Source organism: Ursus arctos, unplaced genomic scaffold, assembly GCF_023065955.2.
Source record: "Ursus arctos isolate Adak ecotype North America unplaced genomic scaffold, UrsArc2.0 scaffold_23, whole genome shotgun sequence".
NCBI lineage: Eukaryota > Metazoa > Chordata > Mammalia > Carnivora > Ursidae > Ursus > Ursus arctos.
In genome coordinates this window covers 40,268,531-40,283,210 of record NW_026622908.1, presented here as the reverse complement: position 1 = coordinate 40,283,210, position 14,680 = coordinate 40,268,531, and the positions used below count along the sequence as shown (strand labels likewise).

General features: G+C 36.8%; 1 protein-coding gene across 3 annotated transcripts in view; it reads right to left on the bottom strand.

Moving 5' to 3' along the window:
• Positions 1-14,680, bottom strand: part of RTN3 (reticulon 3) — a 61,096-nt gene that overhangs the window by 36,184 nt on the left and 10,232 nt on the right. The window contains exons 1-2 of one of the 3 annotated variants that reach the window (XM_057317102.1): positions 11,226-11,703; positions 230-2,590 (exon numbers count right to left, since the gene is read on the bottom strand). The exons of 1 other annotated variant lie outside the window; for it this stretch is intronic. In XM_057317102.1, coding sequence (XP_057173085.1) covers positions 230-2,546 — 2,317 coding nt within the window. In that variant the 5' untranslated portion in view covers positions 2,547-2,590; positions 11,226-11,703. Of the gene's footprint in view, positions 1-229; positions 14,179-14,680 lie in introns of those variants that run through there. One more of the 3 variants, XM_057317103.1, reaches the window with a different exon arrangement.

Below are 14,680 nucleotides of genomic sequence, written 5' to 3'. Positions count from 1 at the left end.
GAGCGTGAAAGCCCCGCATCAGGCTCCTCTGCTGGCAGCCTGCTTCTTCCTCTCCCACTCCCCCTGCTTGTGTTCCCTCTCTTGCTGGCTATTTCTCTCTCTCTCTCAAATAAATAAAATCTTAAAAAAAAAAAAAAAAAGAAGACATAAAAAAGAAAAATGACACTCTAATAAGTAATCAATCACAGCAGAATTAGTCACATGCAGTATTTCTAATGTAAATGATTACCTGAGAAGTCTGCGAGAAGTCTTGCTAGCACTTGCTTGTTTACCACTTCAGTCTTACTAAGGCTCGATATAGTATCTACCCTAGCAGTTTCTTTGCTAACTGTGGGCTTCTTGGAAATCCCAAGATCAGATCCAGTATTAACTTCTGTGTGTTCTAGGACATCACATGATCTCTGAAGCCAAGAAGATTCTGGATCACATGTGAAAGTCTGCTTGAGTATTTCTTCAGGAGGAGATTCTACAGTATCCAGTACAAAAGCTGACTTCTCAGCCTTCCTTTCACTCAGCTCCTTAAGGGCTTTGATTGTGAGCTGTTCCTGTTCTAAGTCAAGAGATGCTGCGGGAGTACCTTGGCCAGGAAAAACATCCAGAACCGCACTTCCATTAGTTTCTTTGCTTTGTTCAGTGTGTTTGCTTATTATGTCTTTAATTTCAGAACCACCTGATTCCTTTTCATGCAAGACTTCCACAGCAAGAGTTGTTTTATTAAAGTCCGTTGTCTTCTCCGATGTTGCCTGAAAGGCATTTCCTGCACCTTTATCTGCAATTCCTTCCTCTCCCGTTTCTGTAAAGGCTGCTATCAGGTCCTCTGGGGAAGAATCATCTGCATCTTTAATACTTTTTTTATGTAATGACTCCAAATAGGCAGACGTTGTCACATTTAGTGAGAATTCTGTCTCCTCAACACTTGGAGACAGAACTGAAGGAAGCTGGGGGCTCTCGATTCCATCAGGCTTTTCAGGAGCAACTTCACTCATGCTACCCAACTGCTCCACATCTTCCGACATGCCATTCAGAGCAGGTACTTGTGAACACGAGGCCTCACCAGCTGGACTCCTTTCAAGAGTATCAGGCTGAACTTGTGCTGCCTCAGAGCCACTGACTGGCTCTTCCAAGTTTTCAGAGATTTTATTTTCCCTATTCCAACTGAAAATCTCTTTGATTTCTCTTTCATCTCTTTTTACAATAGCGTTTGGAATGGAAACAGATTTTTCAGCCTGAATTTTGTTACTTTCAAATGAAATACTGGTTGTGATGTCCTCTATTACTGTGTCATCAGACTCACCAGAACTATCAGCCTCCGTGACTTCTCCTAACATAGAGCTCTGCCAGTTCATGTCACCTTTCAGGTGGTCACCAGGTAAGACCACTTTCACAGCGGCCACTCCAGAACCCAAAGAGACACCTTTCTCAAAAGGAGATCCAGCTAACTCTGAAAGTGTGTTATCTTGTTTCTGCACATTGCCTCCCACACCTTTGATATTGATTTCCTTTGTGGAACGGAGACAGTCTGGCACAGGTTTTTCAATGATAGCATTTTCTTGTGGGAGGGATGCCTGTGCCCAATTACCTGCTGATTTAATGATGGGCGTGCTCCCATTAATAGAACATACAGGAAATTTCTGTTGAGTGTTAGTTTTAAGATTTACAACTGGGATTTCTGAATTATATTCACTCATATCAAGTCCTGTAGTTTTTGTGATGTAGTCAGATTTATTTCTCTCTTCTTTCACTTGGGGAACCAAATCCCAAGTCAATATTTCATTAGTAAAGTTATGCATATCATTCACACATCTAGACACTTCTTCCAATGCTGCAGTTGTGTGAGAAAACTGTCTAGTGAGCAACGCAGAGGTTGGGTAACGCCCTGCCTCTTTACTTCTCAGTGGAAATACTTTGTCATTAGATTCCAAAATGTCTGCAGATGATTCTCTATCAATGTGCATTGCCCAGCTACCAAAATCATTTGTGCTCTCCTTATATGCATCTTTAAATTCTTTGTCAAACGCTTCTTTGTCAATAATTACTTCAAATGGTGACTCAGGGGAATCCTTTTCAATAATACCACCTCCTGAAACTTCAGATGGGGATAAGGAATATGCACAAATGCCTTCTGCCTTAGGCTGCTGGGTGAGTGGTTTCTGGGCTGTTAGCAAAGTGAACTTGTCATCAACATCCAAGCCAGTTTTATCATCCGTACCTGGTACCTCATTTGGGTTCTTGGACTCTTGATCTTTATTTATTTGCTGTTCCATCAGACCAACTTCCTTTGAGAGAAAAGCAGGACGATCTGGGAAACTGGCCGGAATGGAAGGATGGTCACACTGAACTCCTTCTGCAACAGAAACTGGGGAGTATGCTATGTCTTTACTGGTCCCTTGAGGCTTTTCCATCTTTTTCACATCTAGGAGAGCCAAACAGTCTTTTCCTTCTTTGGCTAAAATAGGCTGGCTGCCTAACACTTTGCTCTTTTCGCCATGTGGTACTGTAAGGTCATTATTACGCATTTCAGAAGACGGAAAAAGGGAGGAAGTCATAATTTCTGAAGGTGGCTCATCAGAGCAAAGAGAGCTCAATTCCTCTATGGTCAGAATTTGAAAGAAAAAAGTTGTTTACCAGGTACAATCACACATTAGCTAGCCAGGCCAAGCAGCATGCTTTTCATTTTTCAAGTTACATGTGTATATATACACACACACATATATACACATACACACAGGATGTATACACACACACACACAAATATGTAACAAAACAATGATCAACAGTTATCCTAAAAAACATGCATAAAAGTGCCCAGAGTGCAACAGAAAAGCTGTATCATGCTACAAATTGCAGATGACAAAAAATTTTCATGACAAATACTGTTTTCGGTCTACTGTTTCCATTATAAAGGTAAAACATAAAGAAGCGTAATGAAATTGGGGAATCTGGGGAAGTTTTTTTTTTTCCTGTTTTTTTTGGGTAGAGCTATTCAATGTAATCCATACAAAACAACTCAGTATTATGAAGTAATATGTACTTCATCTGCAAGCTGCATAATTCAGTACACAGAGCTTCTACAATACCCAGTTATAATCTGACAGTTTGAGAAGGAAAAAAAAAAGTGACCACAGTTCTTTTTGATTCTCAGGAGATACAGTGGATCCCTCCTGAGCCTAAGAATCAGACTAGAATTATTCTATTCTATCCACAGGGAAGACTGGTCTCAGATACAGATGGCCTCGTTTTAAACTAGAGAGTATGAAATGGTTGGCCTGCTCCAAAATCTCTTGCACCAACTTGCCAATTTAACCAACACTGAACTGTGCAAACTGGTGAGGCTTGTTCTGTGGTTAAGAAGAGTTAATGCCAGAAATTCTTTTAAAACAGAAAATATCCTTCTAAAAGTAACACATTAATTAAATCTTATCAGTTATTAATACTACAGCAGCCAGTGTTTTATCACATTGTTTTCCAACTTTCTAATCTAGCAAGTTTTTACTGAAGAAAAGATCAAAACAACTGTCCCAAGGGTAAGTGCTGTCTTTCTTGCACATTGTTGTCACCTCTGGAGTTAGAACAAAGTAGGTCTTAAATAAATAGTTCCGAATGAGTGAATCAAAGATTCAGTTTGGTCAGGTGAGACCTAAGCAGGAGTAACCCTGAATCTGTGAAAGAAAAAAACCTTTGGGATTACTTTTATTCAGCTTATATTTTTCTCATGTGATAAACTGAATAACAGAAGCAAAATTGTGACTTTATTCAAAATCATTTTATAAGGCTGAAAAGAAATAAAAACTTAGTATCTTACTCTAAAAAGTAAAATTTAACTATTATAAAAATGCTTCCAAATGCCAGATAAAGTTCCTCTATTTCAACACATCACTGAAATTCCATGTAATAGGATCTGACCTTTAGAATAGTTTAACTGTTATCTGGGTATTGGGGGGAAAAGTCTTTGTAAATTGAGGAAAAATAATTATAGCTTGGTGGTATAAATGGTACTAGTGTGACAGAAAATATTTGAAGCAAGTTGTAATTCACATTTACTTCTAATGTAGTAATGATGGTTTGCATCTATCATTATATAGCATGATATAGTATCATTATTTAGTACCCAGCAAGACCAGATTAAGGAGACAATATAAATGAAGCTCAGCATTATAGATTAAAAGGTTCAAAATCCCGAAATTTAAAGAACTACACTTTAGGTAGTTCATTTATAGGCTTCATTTAAATCAGAAATATTCCGCGATCTGAGCTATGTATTATTACTGAACTTATTGGTTACTGTTTCTACGAGGAAACACTCAATGGATTCAATCTGGATTAAGGCAAAACTGTTTGGGAAACCCTCCCTTCAAACATGAATGGAACTCTGACATGATCAAAACTGACTTCGCCTTACAGGGAATGCTCGGCTTATATATTTTATAGAGACTAAGATATCGGATGATTCAGACCAACCATCTTATAGACAAAAGTGGACAAAATGAATTAGTAATAATTTCACAAATATTGAGTGCCTATCTTGTGTCAGACACTGCCTCAGAAACTAGATTAAAAGCAGTGAACAAAACAAAAGATCCTTGTGTTTGTGGTGCCATAAGAGCACCTGTACCCAGAGCAGGAGCCAGACAATAAGCAAAATCAGTAAGTAAAATGATGATGATGATGATGAGGTGGTGGTGGTGGGCTTGAAGAAATGAAAAAGAAAGCGACCTACCCTGAATGCTAATAGAAGAATGCACACATTACTGGGGGGAAAATGCATGGTGGAACTGTTCTAACATGCTTTGTCAGGACACAAACTTGTCAGTTTTCCAAGCCTTGTTTCTCCCTTTTCTTCCTTGAACTCTTAATACTCCAAAAGTTTTAAGTTAGGTATATAATAATCTGAAGTAAAGCTAGAAGATTGGGTTAGGAATCTTATTCACAGAATACCAGCAAGTCCTGCAATAAATAAAACTTACAATATTCTTTAATTAAGACTCTTTAATATGATGTCACTATTATGCACACAAAAATAACTTCAGCCATATTCCTAATAATAATTTTGTGACAATATATGGAGTGGATAGTGCTTTCTGGGGGATTAGCCTAGGGGGCAAATAGAGCTCAATGCTGCATTAATTCCTCTGAGACTGTGAGATACAGGTGCTTTCACCACTGTCAATCAAGCTTTCCCACATGTAGCAAAATAAGTTATCATTCTCATCTGTGCTTCAATTTTAATTATCATGTTTAGAATTTCAGCAAATAAAAAGACGTTTCTTTGGTCAGTTGCAACCCTAACAAACTTGGACAGAGCTGACTTGTACCAAGACAATGGAAAAAACTGGGCTGGAAGTAAAGAGTTTATAAAGGCATGAAAACATTAAACAGAACGAGACCAGAATCCACTAATCCTTTTTTAGAACAGCTCCCGTAAGCGAAGACTCTTCCAATTAGTGAGTATAGCACTTAATAGTCACTGGTGTTGTCCAAGTCTGCAAAACAGCAGAGAACACCAGGGAGTTTGAAGGCTGTTAGTTTTTAAAATACCATACACTGTAAAACTGCCTGACAGAATAACTCTGGATTGTCTTACACCTCAGAAAATGTCCATTCCCTTTCCCTTTTCAAAAGATCCAACCCTTCACATGCACTACAAGAGACTTTCAACATTACTCAAAACCAATGTTTGTCAAAAAATTCCCTCATTATGAATATTTCCTAGTTTAGTTATCTGCTATAATAGGATTTAATGTGCATATTCATTTTCAAGAATTCCAATTACTTAAAAATATAGTATGGCTCTACGCACCTAACAGGTTTGTTAAAAAAAGGGAATTATATATGGTAAAAGGTGAAAAATGTTATAACCCCATAATAATCATGAGAATGTTCCCAAATTTATCCAGTACTGAGCTTCTTGCTTACCATCTTCCTAAGCTCTAAGTCTCCACTTAAGCAAAGTGTACTATCTGAAATAAGACTAGGAAATTAAGTTGGCAGTCTTAGTCTAAATTTCTAGACTGTTCCCAGACCAAAAATTCCTATTGAAAGATGAAAAAAAAAAAAAAAGAAAAGAAAGAAAGATGCAAAATCACTTCATCACACTTACTAATCTTGTGGTTTTGGCAAGTTAGTTGCTTAATCTCATCTAAAAACAGGGACACTAAAGCACCTAACTTGAGAATTGCTGCAAGGATTAAATAAGCTAGCACGTGAAAAGTGCTTAAAGCACTATCTGGCACTTAGGAAATCCTCAGTAAATGTCCCCAGACGCCACATTCTTAAAAAAAAAAAAAAAAAAAAAAATCTCCTGACACAGAGACTCCAGATCATATGCTTTTTTGATAGGGGAGACTCTCAAATAAAAGGAAATAATTTAAAGAGCTTTTATCTATTTCAAAAGTTTGGGTGATGCAACTTCTGAATCGGTTATTACAAGACAAATGCCTATGGCATTCCAGGAATCATTCTGGAGTCTATATAGGTAAAGACATTTAAAACAGCCCAACACATAAAAAATGTGAAGGAATGCTGAAAGAAAAAAGAACTTTTCCTGAACAAAATGTTTCATTTTACCACCATCAAGGTCAAAGTATATTTTAGTTCAATGTACAACCAGCTGAACAATATAACAACCTGCCACAAAAACAGTCTTGGGCACCATCTTTCACACTCCCTTTCAAACTTTAGTACTACTAGTACTTCATGTATTATCTCTGCCTGACTCAGAATTTCCTGAGACAGATGCAATCTGCATTACAAGTTTCCTAGGTAATAAACCTGGTTTGAAAACCAGAGCTTTACTGCATTTATGAATTTTAGAAAGGTAGAAAAAGTGAGCTGTACTTCAGAACTCTAGTCCTGTAAAAATCCCACAGAAGGTGAGCCTGATGCTTTTCACGCTCACTCTTGCCCCGTCCTTGTCCAGAAGCACAGCTTACAGGTTAGTAGGGCACGGGTGGTCCTTTTTGTGCCTGCTTTAAATACTTCCATCTACTAATTTTAAAGTATAGTAACTCGAAATTTTGGTTGGAATAAAGCAAAAGATCCATTTGATTGGAGAATAAGGTGTGGGAATTCAGGAAGAATTTTTCCTCTTCTATGCCCGCAGTATTCTCTGTCCCAGAACAAGGTGGGGAGTTAAAAATGACATGATAAAAAATCAACTTCCAAGTGCATACTGTGTTCACATCAAGTAAATCCACTCAAATTGAAAAAATCTCTTCATATACTGTTAATCCTTCAAAATAGTTTCTCTTTACTTTGTTTCTTATCCCCCAAACTGCCTTTTCAAAAAAGACAATATTTTTATTCAGGTGTTGGTAACTTAATTACTGAAAACAATGTGATCTAGAAATAATAATAATGAATGTTATATCCTATTATCAGAGATTTTCCTAAAAAGAGTGAATAGCTTAGAATTCTGTTTTAGATACCATTTGGTTACTTCCCCCTCCTCACTAAGGAAATTAATTTCTTTTAATTAAAAGGATAACTGTAACATGGAAAAACCATACACATCAGCGAAGAAATATTACGCATATTCATACAAGGGAGGCTTGAAATATTCAGGTATAGGTTTTCCTACACTTGAATTTTCTCATGTTCACAAAACAGGAAGGAAAGACAAATTCTCGTGCAAAACAGTATCAGCAACTTTCAGCCACAGCATCAAAATAGGAAGTTAGCCAGCAGACACTTTGCAGCCAAGCTAGATCCTAAACAAAAAGTCTCTTCTGTACAAAGAAAAATGTTTTGCTTTTGTTAAAAAAAAAGGCTGTAACTGGCAAATTTTTTCCCTCAAACGCTTGCCCCAAAGTTCAGTGTTTAACTTCCTATTCCAGATGCCTACTGCATTACTCCGATTGAATGCAAACGTTCATTACTGCAAATGTGCTTCCAGTTCTTCAGGTTCCTCTCTTTCCCATCTTACTTTTACCTACTTTTCTTCCATGTTTTCTAAAGAAAATCAGTGTATTTTTCAGCCTCCGCTCTGATTAAAGGTTTCAAAAGTAGAAACCAAATTTCAATTTGATTTTGTGTTCATGGAGGGAGCACAGCCCCCCAGTGATACTAAATCACATCACTAACAGCAGTTAACTATATGGTTAAAATAGTAATTTCTCCCTCTACCCCTGCTCTTATGATTGTAACATTAACTTCAAAATGACATCTCTAAAAATATCTGCAAACCCTAAAATACGACTATATACTTGATCATCTTTACCAACGGCAATGTTTATGAGCACGGACTTTGTAGTCCTACGTCTGTCACTTACTTACTCTGTGATCTTGAGCAAGTTATCGCACCATTTTAGACCCATGTCAACTGGTAAATGAGCTAGTACCTTTCCTCCACAAAACTGGCTGTGCGTATTAAATGAAACGATTTACATAAAGTACTGAACACAGTAAAAGCTCAATAAAAACGAGCTACATGTATACTTACATGTATCCTACAGGTATACCTCTGTTAATATCTTTATTTTACATTACAGGAAAACGCCATTAAAATTTGTGCCCCTATTTTGAAACACTTAGGGATTAGGCTGAAATTAAATTCTGCTTGATAAGAGAAAAGGAGACAATAAGAAAAGACTACAGGGGCGCCTGGGTGGCACAGCGGTTGGGCGTCTGCCTTCAGCTCAGGGCGTGATCCCGGAGTTCTGGGATCGAGCCCCACATCGGGCTCCTCCGCTAGGAGCCTGCTTCTTCCTCTCCCACTCCCCCTGCTTGTGTTCCCTCTCTCGCTGGCTGTCTCTATCTTGGTCAAATAAATAAATAAATAAAATCTTTAAAAAAAAATAAGAAAAGGCTACAAAGGACCTACTCAGGAATACAACTTATTTTAAAAGAAATTGATTATTCTATTGATATTGACATTACAAATGCATTTAATAGCTGTCAAAAAGTTTGCTTTGCTAACTTAAATAGCTGTCTACTTCAATGTAGTGCAATTTAATAAATATTACATAATTTTCTTTTGAAAAATTTAACTGCCCTGCCTTTATTTAGTCCAAATTAATGGCAGTTTTTTGTACATTTGATTCTCTGAAGGCCAATAATAACTATTTCAGGATTGAAGAGGTCATTCTAAGTATGAAAATGTCCTATTTCATAATTGCTACATATTGCTTAATTTGGCTTATAAAAGGCACACTTCTCCAAGGCTAAATAAGTGGCTAAGAGTTACGGAAGTCAGAGACAGATGAGTTAGTTGGGTTAATGCCCGTGATGGACTCAAGGTTCCTCTTGGTGGCAGCACTCACTCTGAAAGCCCTGCATTAGGCCAGACTGGTCCCAGCTATTCTCCCCCTCAAGGTTTTAATCCAGTTAAACAAGGACACCAACATCCTCTTTCCTTATTTTTATAAGGCGTATGAGAAGCTACCATTCTGGGCTGCTCCAGAATGCACCTAATCACTTGTCAAGGTGTTTCCTCAAACAACAGGCTGATCTCTATACCTGCCAATGAAGTAGAGCACCAACTGGGTTACTTTTCCATTATGTGCTTTTTTTGCAGGAGAAAAATGCTAGTAGTAACAGAGGCTAGACTGGAACACCTTCAGGGACATGGCTTTTTTAACTGCAATAACATTATCTTGAATCTGCGCTGCTCAAAATACTCATTTTAAGCAAAAAGGATAATGGCAAATCTATTTTCTTTCCCGAACTTTCACACTCACTGTGACACTGAAGCCTACTTAAACATTAGTTTTTAATTAGCAAAATCCTTTTTCTTTACCTCTATTCTACTTGAATGTATGTGTAATTTTTCCCACCAGAAACTAAATAATTTTTAGGCTATGACAGTTATCTTGTCAACATTCCATATATTAGGTATGTTGTACTTAGCTTGCATTGTTACATGATTTAGGATATCAATTATCCCCTTTTTGTATGAAAGTTATAACCACGAGGAATGTATTTTAAGAGATCTGAACTATTTACAATAGAGAAAATGTAATGATTTGTTCCATCTACATTATGCTATTTTTACCAGTTTGTCTTCCAGAGCAGAACACATGTAATACCTACTTGCCTAAATTACTAAATTCCTCATAAGGAAAAAAAATTCTAAAAAAAATCAGTCTGGTTGGATTTCAGATGTTGAGCCACTTTGTGGGTTTACTTTTCTAATATTCACAAAATATCTTTTAATGTAAACACTTAATTTCAAAGATCATGATTCCACCCATAAGTTACCCAAATTCACATAATGAGACACATTACAAAGGGGCTGGGGGACCTAATATTATCAGTCTGATTTAAATGCAACAAATTATCTACCATGTTTCATAAGAAATATACTACATTCACTTTATCCCATTATATTTTTATTCTTATAAAGTCAAAGTCTTCCTATCAAACCAGCATCCAGACTTAGCCTGTAGAGAATTCCAGCTGGGACAATAATCTGTTTGCACAGGGCTTCTCAGACCCGTCTAGTGAGTTTAATTACCTTTTTTAAAAATAAGGGTTTTCCATTGACCTATATTTTAGGCTGAGTACAACCACAAAAATGAAACTGCTTCATTATTAGTGCAACTCACCAGAGCACGTAGTGCTCTCTGTTGCAGATTCCTGGTAGTGCTACCCCACAAACATATAGCCATCACACTCGATTCCCTTCTTTACTGACTGGCAGATTAAACAAACAACCAACCCCACAAAGCTACAGCCGAAATCTCTAGGAAAACAAGCCTTGCTTGCCAAAAAGTCAACTGACTTGTTCAGTGTTCCTAGGCAATTTGGAACCATCCTAGCTCTTGGGACAAATCTCGGATAAATTCACACTAAAGTACTCTAGCTAAGTTAGTGTATTAGTAGTTCAGTGGAAGCACACTTTTATACTGTTTTTTCCCAAATCAACTACCTCTCCAAACCAGTTACATAACTGCAAATCAGTAGGTTAAATGCATCCTGCAGTGGGTTGTTTTATGAGCCACAATTCTGTCTGCTCTAAATTCTGTGGGTGAGTTTATAATTTTTAAGAAATGCTCAAAACTGCACCTAAAGCTTATGCGCTGCTAAAGGGTCCACCTACCTAGTCTTATCCTATTTTATTAACCTTTACAGGAAATCCAATGCAAACTACTAAATATGAAGGACTGGATTGTAGTTTTTATTTCAAGGGATTTGGGGGCAACAGAAAATTTGTGCCTCATATCCCCAGTTACAGCCTCTTTCTCAACATTTTTCTTTTATTAATGCACACAAAAAAATGACAGACTTGCCTTGTGAGGTCGAAAATAGAGATACAGGCTGAGAGGAAGAGGAAGAAACAAAGGAATCTGAAAGAAAATATACAGCGTGAGAATTTGACAACCTCACACAGGAATTTTAACTTTAACTCTCCTTTTTTTTGGCCAAGCATCATAATTTCACTGGGTTTAAGCAAGAGGGGAAAACTCAAATCTTTATTTCCATTTACTGTTTTCACTCACCTGGCAGCAAAACCTTATTTCCTTTTCAAGATGCATTTCTAAAAGTTAAGCAATTCAATTTTTTTGGTCAAATATTCTCACCTTCAAAGAAAGAACAGAGGAACCTCTAGCATTTTTAAACAAGCATAACCTCAAGAAAGATGATACTCCCCTGCAACTCTTTGTGGGAAAGGAAAAATAGGTACCTGAGTACTAACTGATAATTTGCTCTTAACCATTTTCAACTGCATTTTGAACAGTCACTATTACAAGCATTTAAAGTTATATACTTGGCAAATATGCAAAGTTGACCCTGTATACTTAAAAAAAAAAAAATCACAAATAATCCACTAGGAAAATAGGACTGCATGAGAAATCTTCCACCTTCTAAAATTATACTCCTCTAAATTTGGCAATATTTATCAAAATTTTAAATGCATGTACTGTCCCGACCAGAAATAGTTATTTTTTTAATTTGGCCAGTTAATTATGACTCAAGGAATTTAACCTACAATATTAGCATAGAGTACAAATACATGTATATGAGAATATTCATGAGAGCACTGGTTACAAATACTAGGAATACTCCTAGTGACCATCAATAGGAGACTAAATAGTTACAACCAAACAATGGAATACTTGCTGCTATGAAAGAGTAAAGTACAGCTATGTATGTTGATATAGTTCATTAATATATACACATGCCCCCCATTTGTTGCTAGCAAAAGGGACTTTGAGGTCTGAGGTAGGGGAGATTTGCCTTTCACTACCACCTTTGGCCCTTAAAAAACCAACCAACCAACCAACCAACCAAGCGTATAAATTACCTTTTCACTAAAAATGGAAAAAATAAAAACAGAATGTGAAAAAGCAGCCCCCCACAAAGTACCCCTAAATATACAGGCCTTTACTTGTTAACTCCTTTTTTCCTTCCAGTTATAAAAATGTTTTCACAAATATTAGAAATATACTTAAAATGGGGAGATTGATTGCTTTGAAGGGCTGGACTATAGCTTGTATTGGTAAGTACGAATTTATTTAGTCAATAAATATGGAGCACATTAACAGCAACAGAGAGTCAGTGGACCATAGGCACAATTCAGTAACTCAGGACCAGAATTTAAAGATTCACTGCTTTTTAATTATCTTAAGATGAAGCATCACTATTTACCACTACAAATGAAAAACCATTCTTTTTGGTTGTTTTTGTTTCGTTTGTTTTTAGTAATCTCTACCCCCAACGTGGGGCTTGAACTCTCCACCCTGAGATCAAGAGTCGCATACTCCAACTGAGCCAGCCAGGTGCCCCATCGCCTTTCCTTTTTTAAAGCAAGCATTTTTATCCATTTTTTTAATGTTTCCAGATGGGTTCATCCCTATACACATCTACCTTCAACATTAAATCTCTACCAGATGATGAGTTTAAATCTGAATAAACTGGAAAAACCAAACGCTAATAAGTTTAGCCCAATGCCAAAAAGGATCCTATGAACTTGACTATCCACCTCCACCTAACACCCCCTCATAATGGAAAATTTCAACATACAAATTCTTATACACAGCATCTATTCTGATACAAAACAGATAACCAGTAACAGTTTCCAATAATATTGCATGAGATCTTCTAACTTACAAAAACACACTATTCATATTTCATATTTATGCCACAGGGAACTAAACTCAAGAATGGTGATCTTAATTCTCAAATGCTATTAATTAAATCAAACATAATCATTTATAACAGTAATCATTAGCTAGGTCCAGGCACTGTATCAGCACTGGAATACAGAGATGACAGATATGCCCACAAGTAACTGAAAGAGAAATACAAACCAGTAAGACTGCATGAGTTGTGGAAGGGTACATTGCAGAAGAGATGGTAAACTTAGTCTTAATGGTCATCAGGTGACCAAGGCAGGGGAAGGCATTCTGGAGAGAAGAAATAACTTGCCACATTCCCAACAACTTTAAACATCATGTAATGAAATTTGGATTTTATCCTCTACATGATGAGGAATCACTGAAAATTTTAAGGTAAAGGAGTGACAAAATCACATGTGTTTTAAAAAGAACTATGGCAGCAGGTAGAGCATAGACTTAATTGAAAAGCTACTGCATAATCTTGGCATCAGTTTTTTATTTGTTTAGTAATCTTAGTAAAGATCTATGAGAGACTGATTAAATAAGTTTCAATGTATCCATACAATGGTATACTATTCGTTAAAAATTGTGCTGCAGGTAGGAATTTATTGACACTAAAAGATGTTGATAGCACACTGAATAAAAAAGAACACTATAAAAAAATTTAAACAACATGACCGCATTTTAGTAAAATAATACAAATTCATGTAAGAAGAAAAAGGAATAATGGTATTTATTCTCTGAGTACAGTGATTATTAAAATTTTTAAATATTTTATTTCTCTGTGCTTCTGATTTTGAAAATAATGAACATGTACTCTTATTTCAAAAAAGTTTATCATTTTGCTACAAATGAAAGGATATACATGAAAATGTTAACTGGGTAGTACTACTCACTGATTTTTAATTTTCTTTGTATTTTTATTTTCCTGAATTTTGTTATGGACATACATTTTTCAAGAACTATAAATTCCTGGGACGCCTGGGTGGCTCAGTCAGTTAAGCATCTGCTTTCAGCTCGGGTCATGATCCCGGGGTCCTGGGATCGAGTCAAACATCGGGCTCCTTGCTCAGTGGGGAACCTGCTTCTCCTCCTGCTCTCCCTGCTTGTGCTCGCTCGCTCTCTGTCAAATAAATAAGTAAAATCTTAAAAAAAAAAAAAAGGATTATAAATTCCTAACACGTACCTATTTCCCTCTCCTACAGGGAACAGGTTAGCAACCTTAGAGGAGAAAAAGGACACCTAAAATGGGATCTCTTACCAGGTCTTTCAATAAAACTTGAGTGAATAATCTTTTTAGTCTTCACATCACTAGATTTTCAATCCTCTTAAGACTTTAATCTGCAACAGAAAGTCAAAACTACCTCCCTCCCAAAAATCCTGCCTCTTTGGAAACAGGTCCTTCCATTTATGGAGTCCTGAATATCTGTAATAGACACTGAGCTAAATATTTATATACATATTCAATGAAATCCTTGCAAAACTCATTTAAGATTTAAAGACGCAAAAACTTGGGGCACCTGGGTGGCTCAGTCGTTAAGCATCTGCCTTCGGCCCGGGGCGTGATCCCAGGGTCCTGGGATTGAGCCCCGCATCGGGCTCCTTACTCCGCTGGGAAGCCTGCT